The sequence below is a fragment of the Sparus aurata genome, chromosome 15, assembly GCF_900880675.1.
Source record: "Sparus aurata chromosome 15, fSpaAur1.1, whole genome shotgun sequence".
Taxonomy (NCBI): Eukaryota; Metazoa; Chordata; class Actinopteri; order Spariformes; family Sparidae; genus Sparus; species Sparus aurata.
The window spans coordinates 5,989,079-6,015,830 of record NC_044201.1 but is presented as its reverse complement, the minus strand read 5'-3'; the positions used below and the strand labels follow the sequence as shown (position 1 = coordinate 6,015,830).

Genomic DNA, 26,752 nt, shown 5'->3' with positions numbered 1-26,752 from the left:
GGCCCCCCCCCTGAGTTAACACTGTTTTTCAGTTTGTGCGCTTTTCAGTTGAAGTAGCTTTTGCCTTTGTTTCACTTTTCTATTCCACCTTCGACATGACCTTACCGAGCGACTGTGCGGAGTTTTCAGTTCCACTTTAGTGCCGGAGATAAGAGAAAAATCACAGCCGAAACGGCTGTTTTGAAGATTTCTAACAGTCGTGCCGGGCCTGATAAATGAGGAGCAGTGCACAGATATTAAAACGTGTTTTTATCGGTGACACTAGTTCAGGAGAGAAACTATTAATATCTCAAGCGACTGAAATGCCCTTTCACTCTTTTTAATCATTAAAGAAGAGCATGTACGGTTTTGCTCACAATTAACACTTTTTCCTGGGCATTTCTTAAATTATTTGTTTCATCACATGTCTGCAACTTACGTTATTCCCATTTGCAATTACACCGTTGATTATTTCCTAAATTCATCGATTAGTTTTTTCGGTCTATAAAATGTATAATAATGTTGATCAGGCCAAATGATGTCCTAAAATGTCTCGTTTTGTCCACAACCTAAAATTTTCAGTTTACAGTCATAGAGTAAAGAAACAAAAAAAAAAAGAGACATTTAAGAAGCTGAAATTAGAGATTTTTGAAAATAATTTCAACGTATTGATCGATTATGAAAATAGTTGTCAGCTGATTAAAAAGTGTACAACTAATCACATGATTGTTGCGGCTCTATTGTACTATAGAGCTACTATTGTATTCAGCAGTCTGTCTCTCCTTCAGTATTTAAGTCTACCACAAAAAGTAGGAGGAGTAAGAGGGAAGGGGGAGCAAAAATAATAAAGGTAGAAAGGTTTTTGTGTAACTGGGAAAGGACAAGTAAATCGATAAGGAAACGGGGAACAAAACGAGAACTACACAATAGCGATGTTGGCTTGATAAAGAACAGGTAGGAGGACAGAAGCTCCTGTAAGATCCCCTTCTTTTCAGTTTTCTTTTTTGAGTGGATGGGAAATACTAAATTGTCTGTCAATTAGACGTGGCAGCGGTAGGACTCGCTATCAAAGCATTGGGTTCAGACATACAGATCTGATTTCCTTCTCAACATTCTCCCACCGTCTGCCGACTCAGCCTAGATTAGTGTCAAACACGCCATGATGAGTTTGGCTCGGCCTCTTGTAGTTTCGGCCTGCGCTGATACACAGTATCCCTCGGTACCAATTACTGGCCATTACATGGTTACTGATCTCACTTCTCCCTCAACCCCCTGTAGGATTTCAGGAAAGCCTCCTCAGTCTTAGATTTCTTTTCCCTTTTTAACTCTGACTTTGTCTGAACAAAGTGAGTTTATTGAAGGAGTGCATTGGGCTTTGTCAGTCAGGGATTGTTGGATTTCCTTTCCCCATTTCCCGTCTTTTTTCCACCAGACTGAGAGGATAGACATCTTTATCCACGATGACTTCATGCTCTTGTACATCTGAACCAGCCTTTCTAGTCCAAGTACTCGGATAATTGATTCCTTGGATGGCAATTCTTTTACTTTAACGCACCCTGTGTTCTGATGCAAGTTGTATTCAGACCACACAAATACAGACACTGGTGGTGATGCATGGTGATACAGACATAAACCCCTGTGTTGTTTTATGGACTTTAAGGATACAGTATTAATTTATTTAATATGCACTCATTCAAGGGGTTTAATCAGCAATGTGATGATAGGTGAAATAGATACACTCTTGTGAGCTGCCAGGAATATCTGGACAAATTAGCCAACTAGATAAATCCAGATACTATAGAGCAGGGTTGGCCAAAGTTAGTTATTTATTTATTTATCTATTTTTGTATTTGATTTTTGAGTCTCTGTCCAAACTCATCAAATGATGACATTCTGGGATGATGGCCGGCATCAGTTTTGACGAGTTGGGAATGAACTTATGTTCCGAGTACTGCGGAAGCCCTGAGATGCAAATTAAAACTTTGAAAGATCATTCTCGCAAAATATTCACATTCTTTTTTTCTTTTATGTATTCCCTAAATTGAGAGAAAACAATTAGGAAATGGATCACAATAATATTTTTTCTATCTTGCATATAGTAACATCTTAACACAGTATATGCTTGCTATTTGCCCAGGGTCCACTATGAAGTTTTGGTTTTGGCCCGCTTAGGAAAACAGTTTGGGCAGCCCTGCTCTCTCTTACATAGAGATCCTGCATATTGGCCAAGAAATTAAATATTAGAAAATATATATATATATATAAAAACAAATACAAAAATGAGACAGAACACAGCTAAGGAGAGCCATTTCTACTACTTTCACTGTCGGGTAAACTTCTTAGAAATCTGCAAATTACTTCATACTGAAGCTATCCTAGAGAGAAGTCTATTTGATTTACAAGAAAGAAGCAATGGGTGAGCAAAAATAAAAAATCCCTCCCATGGCCCAGAATTCTTTGGAAGTGAAATGGCAAACATTAGTTTAACTGGCTGAGTCACCATGCAAATATGAATTTAGCTTCTGCAAAATGTAGTTAAACTATTTGTTTAATTATTTGGACTCCACTACTCCCCGACACGGACTCTTTGGGTGTACTTAAAACTGTATTTAAGAGCACAAATTATATGATATGTAGATAGATTAGTCAAAAATATATAGTTTCCCCTTTTGTGGTTGGGCATACTGATTTATGTCTTGAAGAAGTTGTTCTGCTGAGTTTAGCTTCTTCAGGAGTGTAGTTTTGGTCTGTATGTTGTATATTGCCGGTGACCTGACCATTATCACAGTCAGCCATCCTCACTCTGTGAGAAAGGCGAGATGTGACAGCTTTTATATAATGAAGAGGCCAAAGCTGCTGTGAAGCTGGGCTCTGGACAAGGGTTGAGGACCCGGGGCTCGGGAGATGCTTTCGGCTAGTCTACGGCCTTCTGGGCTGTGTGTGTTTGCGTGCATGCGCACATTGTTGTGTGTGTGACAACATGCACTCGTATATCTCTGTGTCTGTGCATGTGTGTGCATCTGCATCTCATTGCTGGGGACCTTATCTATCCTGACACGGAAATTATGTTTGCATTTTCATTTTCCCAGCCCTGCTGGTCCGTCACCAAACTTGCCCTGACAGCTCCTGTCCACCAGGCAGGCTTGGTCCCCCCTCCCCAACCCACCCTCTGTCCTATGCCGCCTCGCTCAGCCCCACATGCTAGCCAGTTAGTCTGCTGCCTCTGCGGTGCGGGCAGATTGCTAGAGACAGATGCCAGGGCCACTGTGGGTCCCTGTTTGAGGATCTGTGTCACAGGCCAGCCCTGGGCCCTCGCTGTGACCTTTACTGCTGGAAGAGACTCTAGGAAAGAGTGGGGAGTGTCAGCGGCTCAGAGCTCAGTTCAAGTGCCCACTGTACCAGCACTTGTGTCGTTACCCAGTCCGCAGTGCCTCCTCCGTCAGGGTCATAAACTGTGATTCCCAGATAATTAGGTGCAGACCTTGTTCAACCCTTTTTTTTTTTAATGAGCAACCCATTTAGGAGTGTAGCATTGCCACATGTTATCATGTTTTGAAAATGAAACATCCGTTTGTGTACACGATCTGGACTGCATGCACAGAACAAGTCTCTTTACATTTGTGCTCTGCCGCTGTTTTGGGTAGCGAGTGTCTGCTGTCTGTGTTTCTTGACGCCTACACGCGCTCAAGTATGTATGTAGTCGTGTTTGTTTCCCATGGTGGCTTTATATGTTCTGTCTACAGACCTCACAGTGTTCATCACATTTAAAACCAAGTATCAAAAGTCAAACGATTGAATGAGCTTTTTTTTAAATGAAACAAATTCCATTGCTGTGTGACCTCAAATTTTAATTGCATACAATCAGCCATTGGACTGTCATTTCATTTCATTATATGACAGTATGGCTGACTCTGAGAATGGACAGTTCATTTCATTCACCTGTCTGTCTTTTGTGTGCCGTCATCTAGGCGATTTGAATTATTTAAGCATTTCATTTTTTGGTTCATGCGCTCATCCCTGATAGTACTTCATAAGAGTTTTACTTTCATTTCTATCCACCGCTCTTATTTTGTTGGTGTCTCTAATTCCTAATGTGCCTGTTTCATTACATCCTTTCTCCCTCTGTGTGACTTGCCACTTGTCTTTGCATTCTCCTCAGCCAAATATAAGTATAATGGATATGTCAGATCACGTAAGTGTGTTTCTCTGTCCTTCTCCATTCTGCTCCAGCTCTGTGTTTAGACTCCTCACTATGTCATGTAACATAGTTAGTACCTGATGCTTTGCTTTAGTATTTGCTTTGTTTTCCCCTATTCCTTTAGAATATACTAATGTTGTCTTGTGTCTTATACAGAGACAAGTAAACCCACAGTGTTAAATAACATGTTAAACTCAGACAGACTGTGTATTTGAAGTTAGCTGTCATTAAATAAATTCAACATATGCAGACAGGAAATTAAAGTATTAGTATTAGTTCCTGATATTAATAGCAAGTGAAAATAAATTATTTTGTGTTTGATAATACCATGTAGTTCCATGAAATATTTTTTTTGTATTGTGGTGCCTGTAGCAGCAGATGGCGCTACAACACCAGGGAACAGTGGAAGTCAGAAAGAGGCTGGCGTTCGATTCAAAGCTGATTGCAATTTAGGTAAAAAAAAATCTTTGGTAAATAATTGTTAAATGCATAACTTTTTTACTCTACTGGTTAAGAATAAATTTTAGTTCTGAAATGCTCTTTGTAACCTTTAACATGTTACATGTATATTTTTATTTAATGTATTTGTTCTTTGTAGGATTATGAACACTGAAGACATTTTTTGTTTGTTGCCTCTTAAGCAGAACCGCAAGGAAATGCCGCAGTCATAATATCAGCTTTATTCTTCTATTCGATGGTAGCAAAACAACAATGCATGGCATAAAAAGCTTTTTCGTGCAGTTGCAATGCAGACAAAGAACAAAGCTTGCTCATGCAGCAAACACTGTACAGGCAAAGCCAGCTTAGCTCACATACAAAAGTAAACATTTTTAGTTTTTGTTCCTCTGCCTCATCATCCAGTTTACATTGGGTCACGGCGATCTGATAACGCTTGCATGCGGGACAGTACCATCATGTGATTAGCATTTCAGGAAGGGACAGTTGCCGTCTGGGTTGTTCAGGATGCACAGTGGACCTGCCAGGGTGGGTGAGCGCTCTCTAACGCTGCACGTGTTTGACAAGGGCCAGATGAATCCAGGAGCTATCGGTGGCGCCCCGTAAATCAAGGAGGCAGCTGACGGCCGGGATAAACGTCTGTTTATCGCCTGGGGCCACCCAAGCATGCTCTCTCCTCCAACAACCAACCAACCACCCTTCCACCAAAAGGAGGAAAAGGGCTCCTCCTCTCCCATTCAACTTCACAAGCCCTTCAATGCATACAAACATACGGGTTGACTCCGCAGCCTCGGTCCTCAGTCGGATTGTGTGTGTGAGTGTGTGTGGTGGTGGTGGTGGTGGGGGGGGGGGGGGGGGGGGGGGGGACACGACAATCAGGTATACATGCATTCCTACATGCACAGAGTATTTATTTAATATTAGACACAGCAGGTTGTCACTGGACATACTGTCAGTGTCACAGTCAAACTGTTCTGTTTGAGAACAGAGTGACTGCATCTGGAGCTCAACCACATTTCTTTGCACAATCCAAAATGAATGCTTTCAATGTTTAATAAAGGTTTTTGAATTAGTAATATTATAAATTATTAGTTTTCGTTTCATATTTGTTGAAACCAAAGTAGTGCGCTGCACATTATGCTCGAAGTGACACAATATCTGATTGGATTTGACTGGCTTTAGCCAAGCCGTGTCTCTGCTTTGTTCTACCAGAAAGTGTAGCGCAGCGGAGAAATAAAACTGAGAGACCTCTGATTAATTCATGTTTGTCACAAATGCAAAGTAAATGTCGCTGCGACAGTTTGAGTCGAAGCGTGTGCCGAGCAGATAAAAGATGTTGACTTTCCACGCCAGTTTTAGAGAAATGATAAAAGATTCCTGCTTTTATGGCGTGATTTTTTTTTATTTTCTTTGCTTTCAGGCATTACTTTAGACTGAAATGAGGAAAATTACAATCTTTTTCACAGAAACAACTGTTTGATCTTTATAGAATTGATAAATAAATGATCATGTATTTATTTCAAGTTATTCAATCTCTTATTTACATTTTTGCTTGTTAACATACTGCAGTTAAATAATGACTTTTGTTTTAAGGGATCTCTCATGAAACAATTCTATAATTGAAAACAAAGATAGGAAAAATAACACAAATTAATTTTCTACAGTTTAACACTTCATTACTAACTAAATTATGAACCCTAATACACTTTCTCACACTTTTTATTCTCCATTGTTTGACAGTAATGGATGAAGTTAGACCGTCTTTTCATAACCGATCGGTTAAAACCACCGGCTGCACCTCCACCTCCATCACCTCAAATGCGTTCCTCCCCAACACGCTGCACCCCAACCAGGACCCCCTGTTCAACCCGGGCACAACAAACATCCCCCTTGTTAATAACCGCAAAGGAAGTCTGCTCCCCATGGGGCCCGGGCCTGGGGCCAAGCCCTCGAAACTGCGCCTCAGTATCTCAGGTCCAGGAGACGTGGCGGCCAGATCCCTGGCTGAGAGTCGGCTGAACCGGGCCCGCAGTCTGCCGGTGAAATACCGCTACCACCCCAGTAATGCCATGCTGCTCAGTCACAGTAGGCACTGTAGGTTGCCCCCTTAGCGGGATGCATCAGCCAGTAACCCCGCCTGTCCTGTCCCTTCATTTTGTCTTGTTTGCTGCATGACGGTTCACTCTGCTGGAGCTGCTACTGTTGTTGCTCCCGCTGCTTTGCACGGATTTGCCTGCTAGTGCAGTGGCTGCTACACTGGGAGACTTCCAAACTGAGGAGAATTTAGAACTGACACAAAAGAGCTGCTTATCTGTGTATTTTTTTGAGAGAGGTTGCAGGAGCTGTGAGCCCTGAGGACACTGACCTTTGGGGGGCTGAAACACAAATCTAAGTTTTTAATCTGTTACTGTGAAGGCTTTCATTACCCAGTGCCTGGAAATCATTTTATTTCATTATTGTGGGTGTAAGTGAGAGGTGTTCTGCTTTCACTGTTAACAAATCAAATTTAAACCAGGAGGAGTCTGTCAAACAATATAGGGAGGAATGCATATTTTTCCGATGTGGTATTTTCAAAGTATATTAGAGGGAGAATTATTTGTAAAGTGGAAAGCGCTTGTGATATTAGCTATTCCGAATGCCCAATTGCATAAAGGAAATGTCAGAGAATGACATTTTATTAGAAGGCAAAGTCATATTTCTTATCTTTTATTAGCAGAATTAGGTGACAGCCTGGGATGGGTGTTCAGACAATAATGAAGCTCCACATGCTTGGAATAGTCACGGCTTGCGGCGTGCACATCGATTTGCACTAATATCATGCTGTGTTATTGATTTCTAACCAAAGGACTAATACGGGTTTGAAGTGACGGTGCACTTGGCATTTGCGCTGGGAGAGTGCAGAGTGGATAGGAGTATGTGGGTGCCTGTCTGAAAGCTCTTGAAAACTCACAGACAGTAGCGCAGATCAGACTACTGTTAGCTCGACTGAAATCTTCAGACGACCGGGCCTGGCCTCACCCCGGCTGCTCTTTGTCGTCCTCTCCGTCTGACTGGGGACTAAAGCAAAGTTTGAAAAACAGAGTGTTTTCGTCTCTGCACAGAAAAAAAAAAGCAAAGATGACAGGAAGCTGAACTCAAATCTGATCAAAATAATCTTTTAAGGAAAAAAAAAAAAAATCATGGCTCAGCGTCAAGTGTCAAATACAAAAATGGACTATAATTAATTTAACGTCGATCATTGATTCCTCAGTTAAAGATTTAAGACTAGTCCTGACCTTTTCCTGCTCGGGGGGGTGATGTGTATTTACTAGCTTGCTTTCTCTATTCATAGTCCACTAAGTCATGCCATATTAGCGAGCCCCATCCTTCATGATGTGTGTTGAAGACCTGTAGAAGAGAACGGTGTGTGCCTCAGATAGTGCTTCAACGATGGGATGGGACTCTGATAGTTTTATTAAAAACACAAACTACCCACTCAAGATCCATCTCCATAACTCTTATTGATCTCATTGTCATTGCTTTTGCCCCTTGCCCCACTGACAGTGACAGTCTGTACCATCACATGGCAATTAATGGTGAAGTTGAGAGCATGGTCACTCTGATGCAGACTGCTAGCGGTCCAACCACCTGCACAATTTAGAACAGATGCTGTGTTCGATCACTGAAGGCCCATATTTAAAAAAAAAAAAAAGTGCACCTTAAAAGAGCTAAAATATGGGGGTTTTGGGACGTGAGCTTTCCGTAATATTCCCAGGTCGTAAATTGCCTTTCTCTCCGTGGTTTTCTCTTGCCTTTCACAGATTTACCATCCGTTACTAATGCTTTCTCTATATTTTTTTTCAATTTGACACTGAATTATTAATTTTCCTTTTCTTCTGTTCAGTTTTTTTTTTTGTGTTTTTTTTTTTTTTGTGTGTGTTTTGTTTGCAATGACTGATTGACTGTTGGCTATTTTTTTTTCTCCTTTTGTTTAAAGTCAGGTCCAGCACACATTCCCAACAATCTGTCTGTATTCTGACATTCTGTGCATGTGTTTGCAGTCGAAGACGAGCATCCATCGACTCTCTCGCCCAAAAAAAAGCAGCGCAACGGAGGGATGCGAAACTCACCCAACTGCTCGCCCAAAATGATGAGGTAAGAGACGTCGATTTTATTCTCCTTCTCGAGCCTTCAAACGCGGAGTGAGGGGAAGTCAGATGCAGCGGAAGGGAGGGAGGGAGGGAGGGAGGGAGGAAGAAGGGATGGAGGGATGTGTGCGTGAGAGATACTTCAGAGGCTTGATGGTTGAGATGGTGGGAGTTTGGATAGATGGGGAGGGGGCAAATTAGGGGTGGCAGAAGAAGGAGGTAAGAAACTCTGTGAGCGAAAGCGAGAGGAGAAGTGCCCTGTTAGGCTCTGGCTGTTTAGGATGGCATGCTGTCAGCTGTTAATGACAGAGCTGAAATAATATTTCTGTCGTGAAAAAGCGGCTGCGAGGAGCCGTTTTGAAAACTCCTCTGGCTTTAAAGTCCCAGCTGTCACCTCCTCCGGTCTGGTCCACATGTGCTCCTTAAACAATGCTGGCACTAATGACACCGGCAACCAATCAGAGGGACCTGCATGGTTACTTTGCCCTCAGGCTACTCCTCTATTGTGGGAACCCCTGTGAGTACTGTTTCTGGTACTTAAGGCCATATGTGAGATGTATCATCACAATCAAATATGAATTCAAATATCACCTTCCTTTTATCCTGTCCTGTGGAATTAAATTGCCGGTAATTGATTTTGAAAGATAAAAGGGGGGTAAGGTTTTGTGCTCCTACGGCTGCGAGGCGGGGTTGGCAACACGACAGCGCGGAAAGTACGGGGAGGCCGAGCCGTGCGGATTGGGACGGCGGCATGAAGGCATGGCGGGGAAGATCTAACAGGACAGGAACACTCACGGCTCCGCCGGCCCGCTCTTGACGAGAGGCAGCGTCACCGGCGTCGTCTTCATGACCGTACAGCAGGAAAACATAAAGAGAGCGTGACAGTATTTGGTTTTTGTCACACACACACTCGTCACCTCGAGCTACGGTGGAAACTCCAGCATCTAAAAAACCTCAAATCATATTTTCTTCTATGGAATTTAAAACCCCAAAACCCAACAAATCTCAATAATGTTGCACAGAGGGTTTCATTTCTACAAATAGGAGTAACATAATTTTAAAGGTGCATTGTGTTATTCTGGGAAAAGACATTTTATGGGGAAGAGAAAGAGCTTCATCGATAGGATTTTCATGCCTAAATAAACTAAATTAAAAAAAAACCCTTAATTTTCATGACCGGATAAACTGAGTAAATGCAATTTCTCACTTTTATTTTGTTTGTATTTGCCAGACCCCACCACCTTTCTAGCTTCAAACCTTTTTTTTTTCCCCTCAGAGTAGTTTATATGTTCAGTTATGGAAAAACTTAATCTGACTGTGTTTGTATTTTTACCTCATTAGTAATGTAAATATTAAAATTCCGAGTTTGACATCTTCTCCAAAAACTACACAGTGCCCGTTTAATTCAACTTTATGATCTCCGTTTTCACCCGTTGTTTTTGGTTATTATTGCACTGCCCTTACATTCTTATAGAGTTTCTTTGTATGTTGGTCCTTCCAGCTTCCCTCAGGCAGCGTTCCTCCTACTGCGCTCGCATGGCTGTGTGATTCTTGTCCAGAACACTCGTCGGCCTCCCCCTCAGCTCTTCAGAAAACAAGCACTTAATAAGCCTTCACACTTGCCGAGCCATTAGCCCAACACAGAGTCGTACCCTTCAGTCTAGTTTGCAACAGAGCATCATTTCGGATGCCCTCGCTCAGAGGGAGAAAAGAGACGGCTACAGAAACAGCGAGACATTGGCACATTTCCAGCTAACTGCTTGTTTAAAAGGCTGTTTAGTTTGCCTAACTTAAAGCACAAAACCTTTTCTTCTCTTCCTTTTTTGCTTAGGAGAAAGTCCCTGTTTGCCATGTAATATATGCATCTTCGCTTTGATCTCGCAGTGATAATAATTCTTGCGAGTTATTTACTCAGTTTTGAAAGCGCTTCAAAGCGATGTCAAAGTTTTCTCTGCTTTAGGGGTGCTTCTGTATTCTGCTGGCTCTTGGGTACTGGGATGACAGGTCCTCTGTTATAGGTGTAGATTTTTTTTTTTCTCTCCAACTCTTAGCCCTCAGCGAAACATCAAATTACCCATCACAGTCCACAGCCCCCCCCTTTCACAGCTGCCCCCGTCAACATATAACAACATATATATTAAACAGTTGTGCTTTACAAGGTGGATTTTATGCACAATGAAAAGTGATTGTTTGAGGTAGCCTTAGGGATACTTTATTCTACAAGCGAGGAGGGGGGAAGCACAGCAGAGAGCGAGCGAGAGAGTGAGCATACGTATCAAGTATGGTTTTTACAGGACTTGCAGCCTGAAGGCCTTTGTAAATAAATAATGATCAACAGATTGGCTGTGGGCTTTTGAAAAGCATGCCTTTGTCAGTTTGCATGATGGGGAAAATTTTCAAAGCAAGAGGCTGCCTTCGTAGTCTGGCAGAGAGGCATTGGGGGAGCACGCCCATCCCCAGCTTGTGACTGCAGAGTGATACACTGGAATAACTCAACTCTGTTTGAAATATATACTGAGGGGGGGGGAGAAAGAGAGGGGGTGAGACACTGGAGTGAGACAGGCTGTAAGGGAAATATTTGTCCTATATAAAAGTGCATTTGATGAAATACTGTATCTACCCGGGGGGACATATTTACTTTGCGCTGTAAATGTATTCAGTTTAGAAATGCAGTGTTTTTGGTTCAACGTCTAAGAAATCCTATCATTTCCAAGTAATAACAAAGTACTGAATATTTCAGGAATTTACCAAGAAATTAAAATGTGGGTATTTTTTGTTAACATTAAATCGCAGTTTCCGTCCCAGCTGACCTATCCTCCGCACGGCTCTGTTGTTGGCATTTACACCATTCGCACAAACCCTTTTTGACGGGTCATGACTGACGACATGCATCCAATCGCAGAAGATGTCACGGTATCATCCGCAGCTGATATCCCTTGGGCGTGGCACTGTGGCTCAGACGTCATGTCTGCTCTTCCCCGAGTCTTGTGGAAGGTTCAACCTGAGGCGGAGAGAAGGCAGAGGGAGAAGGAGGTGTGTGGAGCCTGTGACAGGCTGCCAGTCACGCTGCTGACAGCTCTGTGAAAGATAGCTGTCTTGGCAGAGAGAGCTGGAGCGGCAGCCCGCCTGCATGCGCCAGTCAGCCCCTGTGTGGAGGCGAGCAGTGCTGAGCAGACTGAAGTGACGGGGGCTCTGTGGAGTTGATTGGCGCAACACGCGCCTCTGGATGAAAGATTCAGGCTGAGTGTAAAAACACTAAATGCTGTCAGTGTTATTATCACCTGCACTAACTGATAGAGGGAAGAGAGGTGGAGAGAGAGGGTTGCTAATTGACAGCTTTTTTTTTTTTTACTTTTACTTTTCCTGCGATGGCGTGCAACCAAAATGCGGGCGGAAGGAAGCGGCAACATCAAAGCCTTGTCAGTGAATGACAGTGTTGATAGAGGATGGAGAGAGTGATACTGAGAGAGATGTATGTCAAATTCTTGAGATGTTTTCTCCCATATTACTCAAATGTCTGTCTCTCTGCACTTCCTCCATTCTTGGAGGCTGTACAGTGCTGCTTTAACCGAGGATTTCACGGTCTGGCTTGAACTGTAAATAAATCCCATTTGCATTGCTGTTAAACAAGCAACGTTTATTGAAGTGTTTTGCATTTTTGGCCTGACTCAGAGTTTTTGGGTGAAATGTTCTCGTTTGTCTGCAGAGGAACTGTGAGAACAGGTCTTGTAGGATAAGCGCAAGAACAAGAGAGGCGGTATAACAGGACTGACAGGAGCCCTTTCATGGTCAGTGTTACACCGGATAAAACTCAGCAGCCCACTGCTGTGGATTAGCCTGTTTGGTTGTGACATGCTGTTGAAACATTAATGGCCATCAGTTGGGAAAGCAAAATGTGATTGGGCAAATTCCTGAAATATTTAAAGTGTGAGCCTGTTGGAGCTTTTACTATCTGCGCCGCATGGCGTCAGGAAGTGGAGGAGAGGGTAAAAGCTGGTAATTGGCCTTGTGTTGTCATGCCATTCAGTCAGTAGCACTCACGTCTTGCTGTTCTCTGCACCACTGCGAGCACGAGGGTCTCCGGGTTTTGTGATGACTTGACATCAAGGACGAGAAGGAATGGAGGAATGATATGGTCGTCGTGGGACCTACAGTATCTAGTCAAGTAGAAAGTTTAACACTTGCTGGTCAAGGTGGTCTTGCGCCTCTTTTTTAGGCTGCGGTCATCTCACAAAATGGTCTAATAATGAGTGCATTGTTCTATTTCCCCAGTCGACACGACCCTCTTCTTATCCCTGGGAACGAGCAAATCGAGAACATGGACATGAACGTGAAGAGGTATGACTCGACAGGGATGTTTCACTGGTGCCCATCAAAGGAGATCGAAAAAGTCATCCTGGTGAGTGGAGCAAGGGAGTGCGCGGCTACAATCCTCGAAAATATAATAATAGCAAAAAAATATATAAAAAATAACAAAGGTTAAAGTAAGTATGCTCAGGAGCGAAGGTTTCCCCTAGACATTGTAGTGACACAATCGCATACTAATATGTATTGAAATTTCTCTCACTGCCTCTGTTGTTTCAAGGTGAGTTTATTGTTTTTTTTTTTTCACATATCCACCAAGGATCTGTGAACAGCATTTCAACACTTCACGCATGGGTTTGCTCCGGTGTTTTAACACGGCAGTTTGTAAGCATTTCAGTTTGAGCATAATTTGTTTGAGCGGGGTTAACCCCGTCCAAATAAAATACAAAAATAGAAGGCACAACCACGTACATAGTTGGCATTTATTATATTTGTTGCTTTTATCCGACCAATACACCAGCACTGAAAGATTTAACTTGGGCTGTTATTCTCACTTAGTTTAAGATTGGCTGAAGGACGTTCCTGCATTAGATGGGTCTCCAAAAAAGTTATGGAAATAATCAGAAATTGGCGAGACAGGTTTAAAGGTGTACTGTGTAGTTTTGGAAAATGAATTCAGACACTTAGGAGGGTAATATACAAAACTCTAAATTTGTGTTATTTCCATAATGAATGAATGAAGGAAAATAAGAGGATAATAATAAGGTCCCCAGAACAGTGTGTTAAAGCTAGAAAGGTGGCAGGGTCCACCAAATATAAACAAAGTATGAGATTGTGTTGTCCTTTAAGGTCAGTTTTTATATTCAGTCATTTAGTTTGTTTGAGCATGATTATCATTCAGTGAAAAATAGTTCTGCCCTAAAACTACACAGTGCACCTTCTAACTGATGGTGTGAGCCAGTTTGCAGCAGTTTCCCGTGTTGTTTCCTTCCTTAGTTTTTCCCTTATGTCTCACATGAACAAAGAATACGGTTTTAGTTTCAAACTGACTGGTATCATAGTAGCGTTTAGTTTACTTAACGTACACCCAAACTTGCAATGAACTGCACATCAAGCTGCCGTGACAGGCGACAGATCTTGAAAGCAGGGCACTGCATTGTTCTCTCTCAACATGAACTTCATACAATAGTGGAGCTTTGTTTATTTGTACCTCTCTGATATATGACAGGGTCCTAGTCATACATACTGTCTGTGCCTCAAATCTTACAAACTGCATTTTTGCAGCCTGATTGAATCAGCTGCCCTTTGAAAAAAGACGTGTCTTGTTTTTGTTTTATTGTGTAAAGATTTCTATTTCTGAACTGCTTATAAACAAAAATAGTGGTTAACCAAACCTTTTGTTTCATGTGTAAATAGTACGTTCTTTACTGATTAACTCCCATTTGGTTAACAAACTATTAAATGTGGGTTTATAACAGTTTGTAGCAGACTTAAAAAACGCTGTTTATGCACATTAACAAGTTCTCTGTTAACAGCGCTAATATCTATTCTCTAAATGTGTGTTTGTCTCTGTGTGTCTCTTCCTCTGTTCTCTATCTACACTCCTCCTGATCCCTTTCTCTCTGCTCTCCTCCCCCTCCCCCTTTTGTCCCTCTGTTCCCTGCAGACCCGGAGTGAAGCTTCCATGACAGTGCTGAGCGGCCATGTGGTGGTCTGTATATTTGGGGATGTCACGTCCGCTTTGGTGGGGCTGCGAAACTTGGTGATGCCTTTAAGAGCCAGCAACTTCCATTACCACGAGCTAAAGCCAATTGTTTTTGTGGGCTCGCTGGATTACCTGCGAAGAGAGTGGGAAACTTTACACAACTTCCCCAAGGTCTCCATATTACCTGTGAGTGTACCAGTCCACTGCCATAGGAGACGCATCTAAACCAGACTCTTCACTAACAAAGCGTTGACATTTTGAGTCACATGCACACTGAAGTCCTGAGAGCGATTGTCAGTTTGATTTGATCACACATTACTCAATTGAATGATCACTCAACCCCACCCCCCCCTTCCCCACACTCTCATCCAGAGCTGTGACACATACTGCATATCCAAAGTGGAGTTTATGTGTGTTGCAGCTGCACTGCCCATCACAGATGGCGTGGCTTGCTGCCTTAGAGCTTGTTAGGCCTGGCTTGACTGATGATCAGAGGAGAATCCCAAACACAGCCCTCAGCGCAGACTAGCCTTTAGATTAGTCCGTGTCTCTGATTCTCCAGTGCCCAGTCAGATCAGTGGAATGTCATCGCCTCAAAACAAGAATACTTGTTAACTAATTTCCCACAGCTCCACTCTGCTCACTTCTTAAATTTGTTTTTCTCTCCCCTATGTCTGTCTCTTTTCTCCCCCCCCCCTCTCTCTCTCTGCCTTGCTCTTTCTCTCTGTTCCCCTCACCCTGAAGGGTACACCATTAAGTCGGGCAGATTTAAGGGCTGTCAACATCAACCTCTGCGACATGTGCGTAATACTGTCAGCCAATCAGAACAATATCGAAGATGCCTCACTGCAGGATAAGGAATGCATCTTGGCATCACTCAACATCAAATCTATGCAGTTTGATGACAGCATCGGGGTCTTACAGGCTAATTCCCAAGGTAAGGAGCGTCCTATTAGACTCCATGAGCACTGCTGCCCAAAGGGGACAGGTTGTGGCAGGGAGGAAAGACAGCAGTCAAAGACGGGAAAAGAAGGGAGGAAGAGATCTGGGGAGGCCACACAGGAGGGAGGGATGGAGTTTGTCAAGCACAGAGTCTGCTAAGTGCTCTTAATTGAAGTACTCTGCAAGTGTGTTGCATATACAGGCAGTATAAACTGTAACTCATGAAGTAGTGTGCACACAAAACATTGTGCAGATTGCTTCATCAAGCCGTTGAAGAGTGTTTACTCCACATAATTTTCTGATCATTCCAGTCTTGTCCCCGGTAATTACATGCTGCTAAACCTCCTTGATAATATTTTTTAATGATGTAATCAACATGACTGTGTCATTTGATGTTGTTCCCCCTGATCTGGTGTCTGGCAGATCGTCTGGAACAGATTGTTGATGTTTGCAGACAAACACACGAACCTGGCATCCCATCAGGCCTCATCATCATTAAGCAGCTAGTACAAATCACCAGGCAGGCCAATTCAGCTGCTCCTCATTAGTCACAACAAAACAGCGACACATGCACAGTGCACACACGCACACACACACACACACACACACCTTCTTGTTTGGATGCACACGCAAGTATGTTCGCGCACATAGCACACACAGACATTCATGCCAATGCAGTATATCTACGCACATCCACAAACAGGTAATCCTCAGTTTATGATTAGCCCGAAAGGCATGACATGCCTTGAGCTCCGCACTATTTAGTGCCACCACAGAGACTGTTGTAAATACAAATCAAAGTTGAAGGTCCAAGAGGCCGTTATTTTTTAGTGCAGAGCACTTCCACATGTTTTAGGACAATGCCAATGCTGTTATTTCTCCAGCCTTGAGTGAGCGATGTGCTGTCGATAGCGGTGCCACCGAGGAACAATAAGTAGGGGTAAATCTTGGAGCACGCCCCTCTGGGGAGCAGTATTCACAGAAATCCACCTCAATATGGAAGCCCACTAGCCTATATCCTCTCCCAGGGTCGATGGATGGAGCCTATTGTCATCAATAATTGGGTCTTACATCAACCAACCATTTCAGTGATAAATACTTCACTTTAGAAAACACACACACACACCACAATGTCTCGCAGTCATGCATACACAAGGAAACACACGCACATACCCAGACGCTGTTATTGTATCATAGGTATTGCTTTGGGGATTCCTTCCTCCTAGCGATGCTCCCATTCAGACATTGTCTGTGGAATTTAAAACAAGAAGGTGCAAATGAATAAGTAAACATGCTCTTTCCTGGGGGAGAGCTTCTCACGGCTGCTGTAGCGTGTAGTCAACCACAGAGCACAGCTGTGCCCGGGGGGCTACAGGGATAAGGGGGTATGTAACCCAGATCTCACTTGTCTATTGTAGCTGAACAGACGAAGTTACAGGCTCACAGTTAGATGAGCACACACTGTGTCTGATCAGACTGCTTTCAAACTCTGGCTGCTTTATTTTAGGCAATAAGGAAAGTATACAAGGGGAGACTGGAGGTGTAGGGTGCCATTTTTAACTGTTAGTTATCACCATGAAACTATCCCAGTTCACTTACATTAAGATTTTTACATACTTACATTTTTTTAGTTGTGTTGTGTTTATCCCCAATTGATTAATTTAATTAAGTCAACTCTTTTTTTTTTATGTTTATATATGTTCTTGATATTTTAAGTTAATTTAAATATGCAAATGAGGTTATCAAGTTAAACATGTACACATTTGTCCAAAACAGAAATCTAAACTCAGAATTGACCAGTGAATGAAAAAAAAAAATTGTGTTTTCACCTGCAGCTAAAATCCTGTCCTGTAGATAGAAAGTCAGAGATTTCAATGTGTCATGATGACTCCTACACTCATGATGTAGACTGCAAAAAAGGACAGTCAATGGTAGCTTCCTGTTTTTAAAATATGAACACTATGGCAGGTTCACCCAATGCTAACATGGTTGCTAACTGTATAAACCTGAACAAGCTAGCGGCTGTTACTTCTCTTTTGTGGGGATTTAACCCACATTTTATTTTAAATGCCAGGGATCGCCTCTAGCAAATGTTCCAACTAAACAGGTGCCCCAGCACTGTTTTGCAGGGGCACCATGCATCCTTGGCTTTGCACTGAGACGATTGTGATTGGTTTAAAGAATTATAATGGGGCAGTTAGACCTCTCTCTGACCCTGACACAGCGAGGTGGAGATAGCTCTGGCTATGCAAGACTGTGGTGGAATTAAATCCTTGCTTGGATTCGCTTTCAGAACAGAACTATGATGAGGGGGAAAACATTCTCAGCTCTCTCTACTCTGGCTCCGTCTTAAGAAGACGTACAGCTCTCTGTTTTGAGCAACTTTTGAGCTGTTTGTAACCTAACAGGTTTTGAAAGCAGCTCAGCAGCAGGCCTCATGTACGCCTGTTCTGCTGTACACACTGCACAGAGCGGAAACTGTTCTTCTCCGGCTCTGTACTGTCTCCGCGTTCACTATCATACAATAAGAGCGGCGTTTTGGCGGCAGTATCCAAAAATCTTGCTGTCACTCTCCAGTGGAGTAAACATCATCTTTTATGGACATCGACAAAATGATGTTTGCACTGTCTGAGCTCGTGCTCCCGGGTTGACTCCAAATGTCAAACCTCCGCTATTTCCAAGTTCAATAATTGGTATAACAAGAGTTGTGATTATCCATGCTTCAGTTCAGTGTGTGCTTCCCACTGTGTACTAAACTATTTGGTGTCTTTTCCGTTGCAAAGGCCTGGGAGATCTCTTTTGTAATGTAAACAGCTCATTGAGTTCCCTGACAGGGAAGGCACACTCACACACACATACGCAGAGAATTTGCAACCCTTTTAAAACTTTGTGACCTGAATATATTCCCTGCATTATGTTCTCTTGGTGGTGGCACTATACGCTGGCATTTTGCTGTAGTCAGCACTAAATGATGGATGTCAAAACACAGTTGATGCATTATGCATATAGCATTACAGATTTAAGGTGTTTACTTGTCACTTTGAGGAAATGCAAAAATGTGAAGTCATGTGAATTCACACTCCTGTCACTTGCACTTGTACTTCATGGTTCTCCGCCACGCCATTCCCGATAAAAGGTTTTCAGGATCCACTTCACCAAGTTTATTGTAACAAAATGAACGACATATAAAATTTATGTCCGCCCGTTGATGGAGGGACGTGAATGCTAAATATGTCGTAGCTGACCCCTAAAAGCACGGCGTCTTCATTGTAGTTTTTAGGCAGGTGCCTCTCTTCACTCAGCCACTTTTTTTTTTTTCTGACAATCCACACACTTATGACACAGAAAGCACACATCAGCGACTGCGTGCTGAGTGAGCTGACATGCACTATGTATAATGGTATTGATACCGAGTTCCAGGTCGCGGCCTCGTGCTTATGATACATCTGCAGTGAAGCACTTATGAGACATACAGGTTTTTGCTTGGATTGTATTTATTTTTTTTTTTGCTAGAAAAAAATGCAATGCAGAGTACTGCACCACAAAACCAAACAAGGACCTCGGATGAGAATCAGGCTTTTTCTCGATTATTCTGTCATAGAAATGTGTATCGGGCTAACTACTATACAGAGTGCAGTCACTGCAGTCTGTGTCATTTGTGGGCTCATGCGATCTCTGGGAGCCCAGCTAAAACAACAAGAGCTACATTAAGTTAAAGCTAGCCAATGAGATAGCCACAGCGAGCCCTAGCTAAAGCTAAAAGTAAAATTGCTTGATCTTCCCCTTAGATGCCATCTTAAAAGATATCCACTTTGATGAACTGATAACTCTTAAATTGATGCTTATACCTAAATGCTGGACCTAAACTGGAAACGGGGTTCTACACTGTGGTATTTCTACTTTGAACTAATTTGAGATATATCAATCTTACAAGGTTAGAAGGCATCCCAAATGTTCCAAAGACTCTAATCCCTTTTTTTTTTCTTAACCTCACTGCCCCTGTTGTCACTGTAGCCACCGCCCTATTATGTCACTTTCTGATTTCTGTGTGCGTTTGTGTTGTTCAGGTTTCACGCCTCCTGGAATGGACAGGTCATCTCCAGACAGCAGTCCAGTACATGGCTTTGTGCGTCAGGCTTCTGTCACCACCGGATCCAACATCCCCATCATCACAGAACTAGGTAAAGCCGTCCCCGCCCACCTCAAATGAAATGTTGCATGGCATACCCAATAACAAGTCATCATTCATTAGCAGACATAGACACGTAGAGCTGATAATCCCCAAAAACCGAGGCGTCGCGCTGCTGTCGCAAAAAGTTCCTACCCATTCAAGGTCAAATGGAAGAATGTGTGCGGTGGAATTTTCGTTCGCTTTCATGGTGTCGGTAGTTTTGCCTGTCAAAAAGCTCATTGTCATATGTGAATTATTGGATGTGGCCGGCTTTTGTCGTGTGGTGATAAGGACTGGAACATATCTCTGCTCTGTGGACGACCGTAACTTGAGGATGTCAGACGGGGCATTTTAAGGACTGTAGCTACATCTCCCGCAATTTGTCCACTAATGCACAGGAGAAACTCAGTCTGATGGAGAGCGTGAGCGAGGGAGAGAAAGGAAAGGGAGTGAAAGGGTAGTGGAAAAAAAGAAGAAAAAAAAACTGCCTGGGTTGCAAAATGGGTCCATTTATTAATAACAATGGCAGTGGCTGTATTCCCTCTGGTGGTGGGGACTCATGAAACTTTCAGATCTCTAAGGGGCCTTCTTAAGCAGCGGAGACTGGCTACTCTGTCTCCCCTGACCCAATTAGGGAGCAATGGAGCATGAGGCCAGCTAAGAAAAGGCCAGGGAGAGAAAGGAGCTACCTAATGTTACTTGTAACCGGGCCAGCCATTACCTGCAGAGAGGCTCTGCCATTAGACCCGCTGACTGCATGCGCAATCAACACAACTAGATGCTAGTTGTTGTTCTGGAAAGCTCTCTGGTTGTGCCTGTGGCTGCCCGTACTGTAACGCGCCGAACGTGTTTCGCAGCTACAGCAACAGTAGATGTGAGAACATTGCCCTTCGGGAGAGGAGAGGGTGGCTCCATGTCTCGCTGGAACCACATACAGTAATTACATTGTCACATGGCCAGTTTTCAGCGCCAGGAGCAGATGAAAGTCAAGTTGAAGCATGAAAACAGGTCTCATCCGAGTTGCATGATCAATTTTGTTTGCGTGGCGAGTACAGTTGGTGTGTTTGAGGATAAGACCATGTTTATCCCTTTCACCGTCTCACCATGAAATAATTTATTGTTGTTGTAGCGGTATGGCGCCCTGACAGCCCTGGCTTTGTACCCGCCGCGCACTCTAATCCAGGGCGCTTTACTTTTAGGTGCCGGACAGCCGTGGATGTCTCAGAGTAATTCCAGACTTGACACCAGTAGCCTGACACAGCGATTTGCCTTTATTGCAAACTGTTTCAATAACGACACCATTCTCCCCCTTCCCTTGCACTGCCTCATCACCATTAGCTAAACCTGGCAAACTGCTGCCATTGGTTTCACTCAGTCAGGAAAAAAAAAGTGGAACCAACATACAAATGATAACAGAGCTGGGTAAGCCGAGCCTTTGTCCTCTGCTGCCGTCCGTTCCCTCGCTCCGCTGCTCTGCTCCTCATCAGCTTGTCTTGATTTATCTGGCTGCAGTCAAGGCCCTCGCTGCTCCCATGGCTTCACTTTGAACACATTTTTATTCTTCGTTCTGGTAGAAATTGACTGTCTTGTTTTGGCCCCCTTTTTTAATGATTTTTCTTTTTGGGGTATTTTTTTTTCTCTTTCCTCCAGTTGCGTTTGCAGAGCATCACTAGGCCTTTGATCATGCTCAGTCTGTCCTTGTGGCTGTTTTCATAGCAAACCTCCCCCCCACCCCCGCCCCCACCCCCCCCCCCCCCCCCCCCTGCCTTCCACTCCCACCCACCCCAATTCACTCCTTTGGCCCAGGCCCGTTTGCATCAGCCCCTTGTCTCTTTGACTGACATGTCTGTTCCACAGCGCACAGGAAGCCTGGGAAGAAATCAGATATCAAAAAACACAAAAACTCAAGATCAAACCATCTTTTAAGCTGTTTATTTATTTTTTAAATTTATTTTCCAGTTTCTATCTTACCCTCCTTCAGACCATATCTCTGAAGCTCAGATATCGGAGGAGCCAGAGAGAAAAAACTTGTGGGATGCTCGTTTTTCAAGCAATGCTGGTTCTTAGACCCTTCGCTGCCCGCCGCGGCTAGCAATACAGTCTAAGGAGAAAGACGCGCTACAGAAATTACGCCATACACAAAGACACAGAAATCATCCTTATTATTATTATCATTATTATTATTATTTCAATTTTGATTTTTGATTTTCATTCCCACTGTGCCATTAAGTTCATTTAAACAGACCTGAGTTATTATTAAGTGTGTTGTTACCTGGCTTTAATTTGACTTTCAGGACACAGGTAAATAGTTGAGATGTATTTTCACCAAGATGACGGTGTGACAAACGCATTCATCGAGGAAAACTCTGAAAAGCATAGCATGAACTCACAAGTGCATGGGTTTTCTTATGTGACATACTAGCCATTGTTGAAGTCTCCTGTTCTGCCATATTTACTGGACACACCGAGAAATACGTCTGATAAGAATGATCATATTTTATTCTTTATGCAATTTACAAACTAGTCACTGTCTCTTGACCGGGACTTTGTCTGTCATTAAAAAAAAAGATCAAGCTACATTGGCCACTGAGGAAAATGATGGGATTGATTCATAATTGAGGACTTCTACAATGGTTATCACTGTGTATGCTTAATGTACTTAATATTTCCTCTTGAGTCGTGGTTTGTTTGAATGTATGAAATGCATCCTGCACGTTATATAAATGGTAGGTATGATATTCAAAATGCTGAATAAGTTCCCTGATATGCAAAAATGCCTTCCAAACAGTCGCACAGTACATGGACATACAAACAAATTGCAGGAAACAGATTTATATTTCTCAATGATTTATAATCTGACTGAAAGGTATTTTCAGTCTGCAGTGTTTTAGAGTCAATCGGAAGCATGTCAATTGTTTGGAGAAGAGATGAAGGTCCTGTTTAATCTTGTATTTAAAGATATTTGCAACTGTAAAAATTGCAAAGTGTCAAGGTTAAATATAATGTGCATCTGATGTTGCATTATATTACAAGCTCAAATCAGTACCTACATACCTGAGACTTATCTGACAAATTACCATGATGCATCCAAATCTTTCCAAATGTAACTTAACAGAAGGATTCGGTATTTCTGAACTCTCAGGTGTGTTGGTGTCTGTGTATGTGTGTGTGTGTGTGTGTTCTTTTTTTTTTGCCCCTGTTTCTTTTCCAGTGCCCGTCTCTAACTCCCTCTCCACCCTCTCTCAGTGAACGACTCAAACGTTCAGTTCCTGGACCAAGATGATGATGACGACCCAGACACAGAGCTGTACCTCACTCAGCCCTTCGCCTGCGGCACCGCCTTCGCTGTCAGTGTACTCGACTCCCTGATGAGTGCGGTGAGTTCTCAGGCGCGCTGCTCGCTCGCTGTTGTTGGAGGACTTTTTTTTTCGAAAACCTCAAAATCACTCTTTAGAATAATAGATTTTTTCGGACGCGTTTTAGAATTCTGACTTCCTGATTATGTGCCTGAGCTGTATAACTGAGTAATATTCAGAATTTCAAAAAGAGAGAAATAAGTGAGTCAGAGAAATGTTTCCCAGTATATATGCTGTGCCCACTGGGTATCAATTGCATGCCGTTGCACTGGTAGAAATTCCGGATGAGGGAAAGAGGTGAGCAGCTTCCAAGTGAGTCAGACTTGAGGATGGACCTGAGAAAACTTTAGATGTCACAAACCCCAGAATGGAGACAGATGTCTACTGAATTTAGCATGCTAACCAGCTAGCCCCAGCACATCCTGTCTTGTAATTCCACTTTGTACCTCTGGAGGCGACAGTGTTATTGAATAGACTCCTATAGGTTCAGCTGGGAGATGTATACAAGCGTTGTTGTTCCTGCTTAAATTTCAGAAAGAAATACTTACCTACATTTTGTAGCCGTTTTAGCTCGTGGCAAAATGTAAGTAAATCAAATTTGACAGAGACTAAATGAAACTCAGTTAAAGGTTAACTTTAAGTTTAACTGAATTTTTTTCCTTTCCTTCATTGTGCTATATCCTTTCTTGTGCATGTAAAAGGTGTCAAAGTTAAAAAGCCTGGTCATTAGTCATAGTCTTTACTATGTCACACATTTCATAGCTTATGCCGATATTCACTGTAGATGTGAAGCCAACATGAACTGAAAACACAACAGAGCCAACTGGAGACCCGCTGAGTGCTGGCTCAGGCGTGTGTGAGCTGACCAATCAGAGAACACTGGGAGGGGGGCCTTAAAGAGAAGTAGCTCGAACAGAGTGTTTCAGACAGAGGGAGGATGCAGTACTGCTGCACTGAACAGTATGATAAATTATTTTTGTTTTTAGCATATTCTAGTAGTAACCTACAATAAAATTGTGAACCTGAAAATGAGCATAACATGACTACTTTAAAATGTCCTGCTTTGTTGTTCCACTGTTACAACAATCAGCAACAATGGCTTGTTAAGAAAACCTGCTTCACATCACATATGATCCTATCAGCCGCGTCTTCATCCAGGAGTCCTGATTAGAGCCGTCAAATTAACCTGGCACTGTATTTCCTGTCATCAGACTGTCCTTTTAGTCTCTGAAGCTGTGCTGGGACCAGATCTGGGAGGCTGCTAGGCCTGATTCCGTTGTCTTTGGCGTCAACACCAACACTCATTGCTCTTAACTTCCAGTGTGTGGGGACTCGAGTCATTTTTGGCCACTAGCTGCGCAGCTAACCGAGCTAACTAGCTAATGGCAGCTTGCACCTTAAGCCATAGAGAACCACAGCAAAGAGAATAGCGAGCAGCAGTTATTGGCCACTCTGGTTATGTGCTGCCTCCTATTTGTTTGGGGTGACCTTCGAGAGGAATCCAGTTCTTACACGTTGTGCCTTTAACGAGTAGATAATCTCACTATTTACAGACTTTGCTGCTGGTTTGAATCAGAAATGCTCCCCCAGTAGAGATTATGTGTAGCAATGATTTCAGTAGATGCACATTTTGGCATTTCAAGTAGGCAGTAGTTGGTAAATGAAAAGATACAGTACATTCATCACATATGCCTGCCAGCTTCACTGACATCAAAAGGGAAGTTGCTGGCATCACTCCTCATCCTAAGTATCACAAATTCAACTTTCAAGAGCCTCATTAGATGTTTTAACAAAGTAAGTGTTGAAGGTTAGTGGGATGGCGATGACACCAGCTTGGCTGTAACAGGCCGAAGAAGCGCTCTTTCATCTTTTGACAGTGTCATTGCTGCACCGGAGATAAGATAAAGGAGGAGGTTAGGGAGGGTAAAAAAACCCTCCACTACACCTCATTTTTCCTCTCCCCGCTCTCATGACCAACTGTAGTTTTCCCCTTGGTGCTGTGATGGCTTAATTCCAGCAGCCCTCTCTGTGAGTGAGGGGTTAGAGGGGCGTGCAGAGCCGAGCCGAGCAGGGAGTAGAGCAGGCGTCAGCTGTAGTCTGGCACCGGTCAGAGGTGAAGCCAGCTAATGGACAGTGCTCATCCATCATGAGGCTCTGCAGGCCTGTCAGGGGCCCGGGGAGAGGAGCTGCCACTCTGGCCCTGCTGCCGAGTGACATCGCCTGTCTTCACACGCGGCAAAAGCAGCTCCTGATCGGTTTGAAGGACAAGAGAACCTGACACCCGCAGAGAGCAGTCAAATCGTTGTTTCAGAAGGGAAGCGGACATCATACAGTGTGTAGAACAGTGTTCCTGCAGGGGAGCTGTTTAGGACCTGTTTTATTCAACGTGATGATCCCACATATTGGCATCAAAGTTGTACTTTTTCACAGGTTTTCACAGTGAATAACTAAAGGGTCATTCAATTAATTTATAAGAAAATGGAAATATGGCCTATGTCTAATGATATATGCATAATCATGCAGTTTTTATACGCAGGGTGTTTTTGAAAAATAGATCTGGTCTCAAACCAAAACAGGGTAGGGGAACGGACATTTGAAAATTCTAACATTTCTCTCCTGAATAAACATCCGTATTGTGAACTGGTTTGGGAACAACAACCGGCAGGAGGGTAGTGCAGTCAGCAGAAGACGTCAGTGGAGAACTATTGCCCAAACTTGAGGATATACTGTCGACCAAAAACACCGCATGACAAAAGCAAGGAAAAGTGTTAAAGATGCAAGCCGACCACACAGTAGTCACACACACAAGGCGACGCTGCAGCCTGAGGACTAGCACAGAGAGGCTAACAAGCTCCTGTCCACAAAGACATCCGTGTTCATCACTGCTTCACTCATATTGAAACGTCATTTCCACCACACACACATGCTCACCTCAGTCCAGTGTAATCATTTCACCAACACCTAGTAATAATACAAATTCATAATGAAATTAAAAAATAAAAAATAATTCCTGATGAATTAATCAATTCATTAATGCAGAATATATCTTGAATTCATGTTGCTAACCATTACAAAATGGCCATGTCACTGTCACTTGATGTAATTACTCAACACTTACTTCATACATTGATTGAAACCATTTTCATAGAAATGTGGAGCTGTTTATTTCAGATCAAGCTGGTCAGCAGATGCAAACATGTTCAGATAAAACATAAATACATACGTAACATTACATGAATTCACTTCTGTATAACTGAAATCCAACTTGCATGCCAATTAGAATATGAAGTGTCAATTACCATCCCTTAATTAATGATGTATTAAGTGTTTAATAGCCGCATTATATAATAACTTAATCATTTGTTAATTGTTAGCAACAGAGATTCATGCATTAATTCATGAGTCAAATTATCCGCCATGCTAATGATCATGTTAATTATTACTTAAGTATATGATTTTAACCTTTATAATATAGTGTTACCATTTTTTTTTATGAATGGATCTAATGTTGGA

The 26,752-nt window shown here is 42.8% G+C and overlaps 1 protein-coding gene across 38 annotated transcripts in view; it reads left to right on the top strand.

The window, feature by feature from the left end:
- Positions 1–26,752, top strand: part of kcnma1a (potassium large conductance calcium-activated channel, subfamily M, alpha member 1a) — a 156,636-nt gene that overhangs the window by 118,769 nt on the left and 11,115 nt on the right. For 14 of the 38 annotated variants that reach the window (XM_030441988.1, XM_030441981.1, XM_030441979.1 and 11 more), the window contains 6 exons: positions 8,674–8,767; positions 13,033–13,159; positions 14,732–14,956; positions 15,515–15,707; positions 19,780–19,893; positions 23,130–23,260. In XM_030441988.1, the coding sequence (XP_030297848.1) occupies positions 8,674–8,767; positions 13,033–13,159; positions 14,732–14,956; positions 15,515–15,707; positions 19,780–19,893; positions 23,130–23,260 (884 nt within the window). Of the gene's footprint in view, positions 1–4,138; positions 4,172–4,549; positions 4,631–8,673; positions 8,768–13,032; positions 13,160–14,731; positions 14,957–15,514; positions 15,708–19,779; positions 19,894–21,221; positions 21,306–23,129; positions 23,261–26,752 lie in introns of all 38 variants that reach the window. The other 24 variants (XM_030441949.1, XM_030441951.1, XM_030441953.1 and 21 more) reach the window with 6 other exon arrangements.